The following is a 580-nucleotide window of genomic DNA, read 5'->3' as shown; positions in this document are numbered from 1 at the left end:
TATATATATGAGTGTGTGTGTGTACGTGAACGTGTACGTTTTATATATATATATATATATAACATGTATACATATATAATATAGATTCATATTCTACTTGTGATGCATACCTCAATAAAAGCCCCCGGAAAGTCCTTTGCATTCAACACTCCGTTATTAGGGCTGAATCCTATACATTTAATTGCCATGTCAGTCTTGAGTTCGCGTCCATCTGACAGGGCAATCGATTTCTTAATTGTGGGGTCACCGCTGTTGTCTGGCATCTCCACCTTCTCATTGAATATAATCTCAACCCCTTTGTTGCTGCGACCAAAGAGATCCGAACATATATGATTTCATATTTTATGGAATGAATGTGGCAAAAAGGGGGCTGGATGGACCCAGACCTTAGAGATTGAGGGCAGGGTCTCCAGTGCTCAAAATATATGCGAAAGAAATAACGTCCACAAAAGAACCGACAGAATGTGATGTAAGGAAAAGGGACGCCCTAAATAAGGTTGACAATCTCAACTGTGGGGAGACGCTCACGAAACATAGGCAGTTGGTCCAGGCGACATCACCGGCTTAAAACCACATCGGC

The 580-nt window shown here is 41.6% G+C and overlaps 1 protein-coding gene across 1 annotated transcript; it reads right to left on the bottom strand.

The window, feature by feature from the left end:
- Window positions 1-110: 110 nt before the first annotated feature.
- SARC_17922 (hypothetical protein) lies at window positions 111-263 on the bottom strand (the record flags this gene model as incomplete). The annotated part of the gene is made up of 1 exon (XM_014287993.1): window positions 111-263. A coding segment is annotated over one exon (153 nt), but the record flags the coding sequence as incomplete, so codon positions are not given.
- Between the last annotated feature and the right edge of the window lie 317 nt (window positions 264-580).

Source organism: Sphaeroforma arctica (genome assembly GCF_001186125.1).
Source record: "Sphaeroforma arctica JP610 unplaced genomic scaffold supercont1.12784, whole genome shotgun sequence".
NCBI lineage: Eukaryota > Ichthyosporea > Ichthyophonida > Sphaeroforma > Sphaeroforma arctica.
The sequence above is the reverse complement of the archived record's forward strand: the minus strand, read 5'-3'. Positions and strand labels throughout refer to the sequence as shown.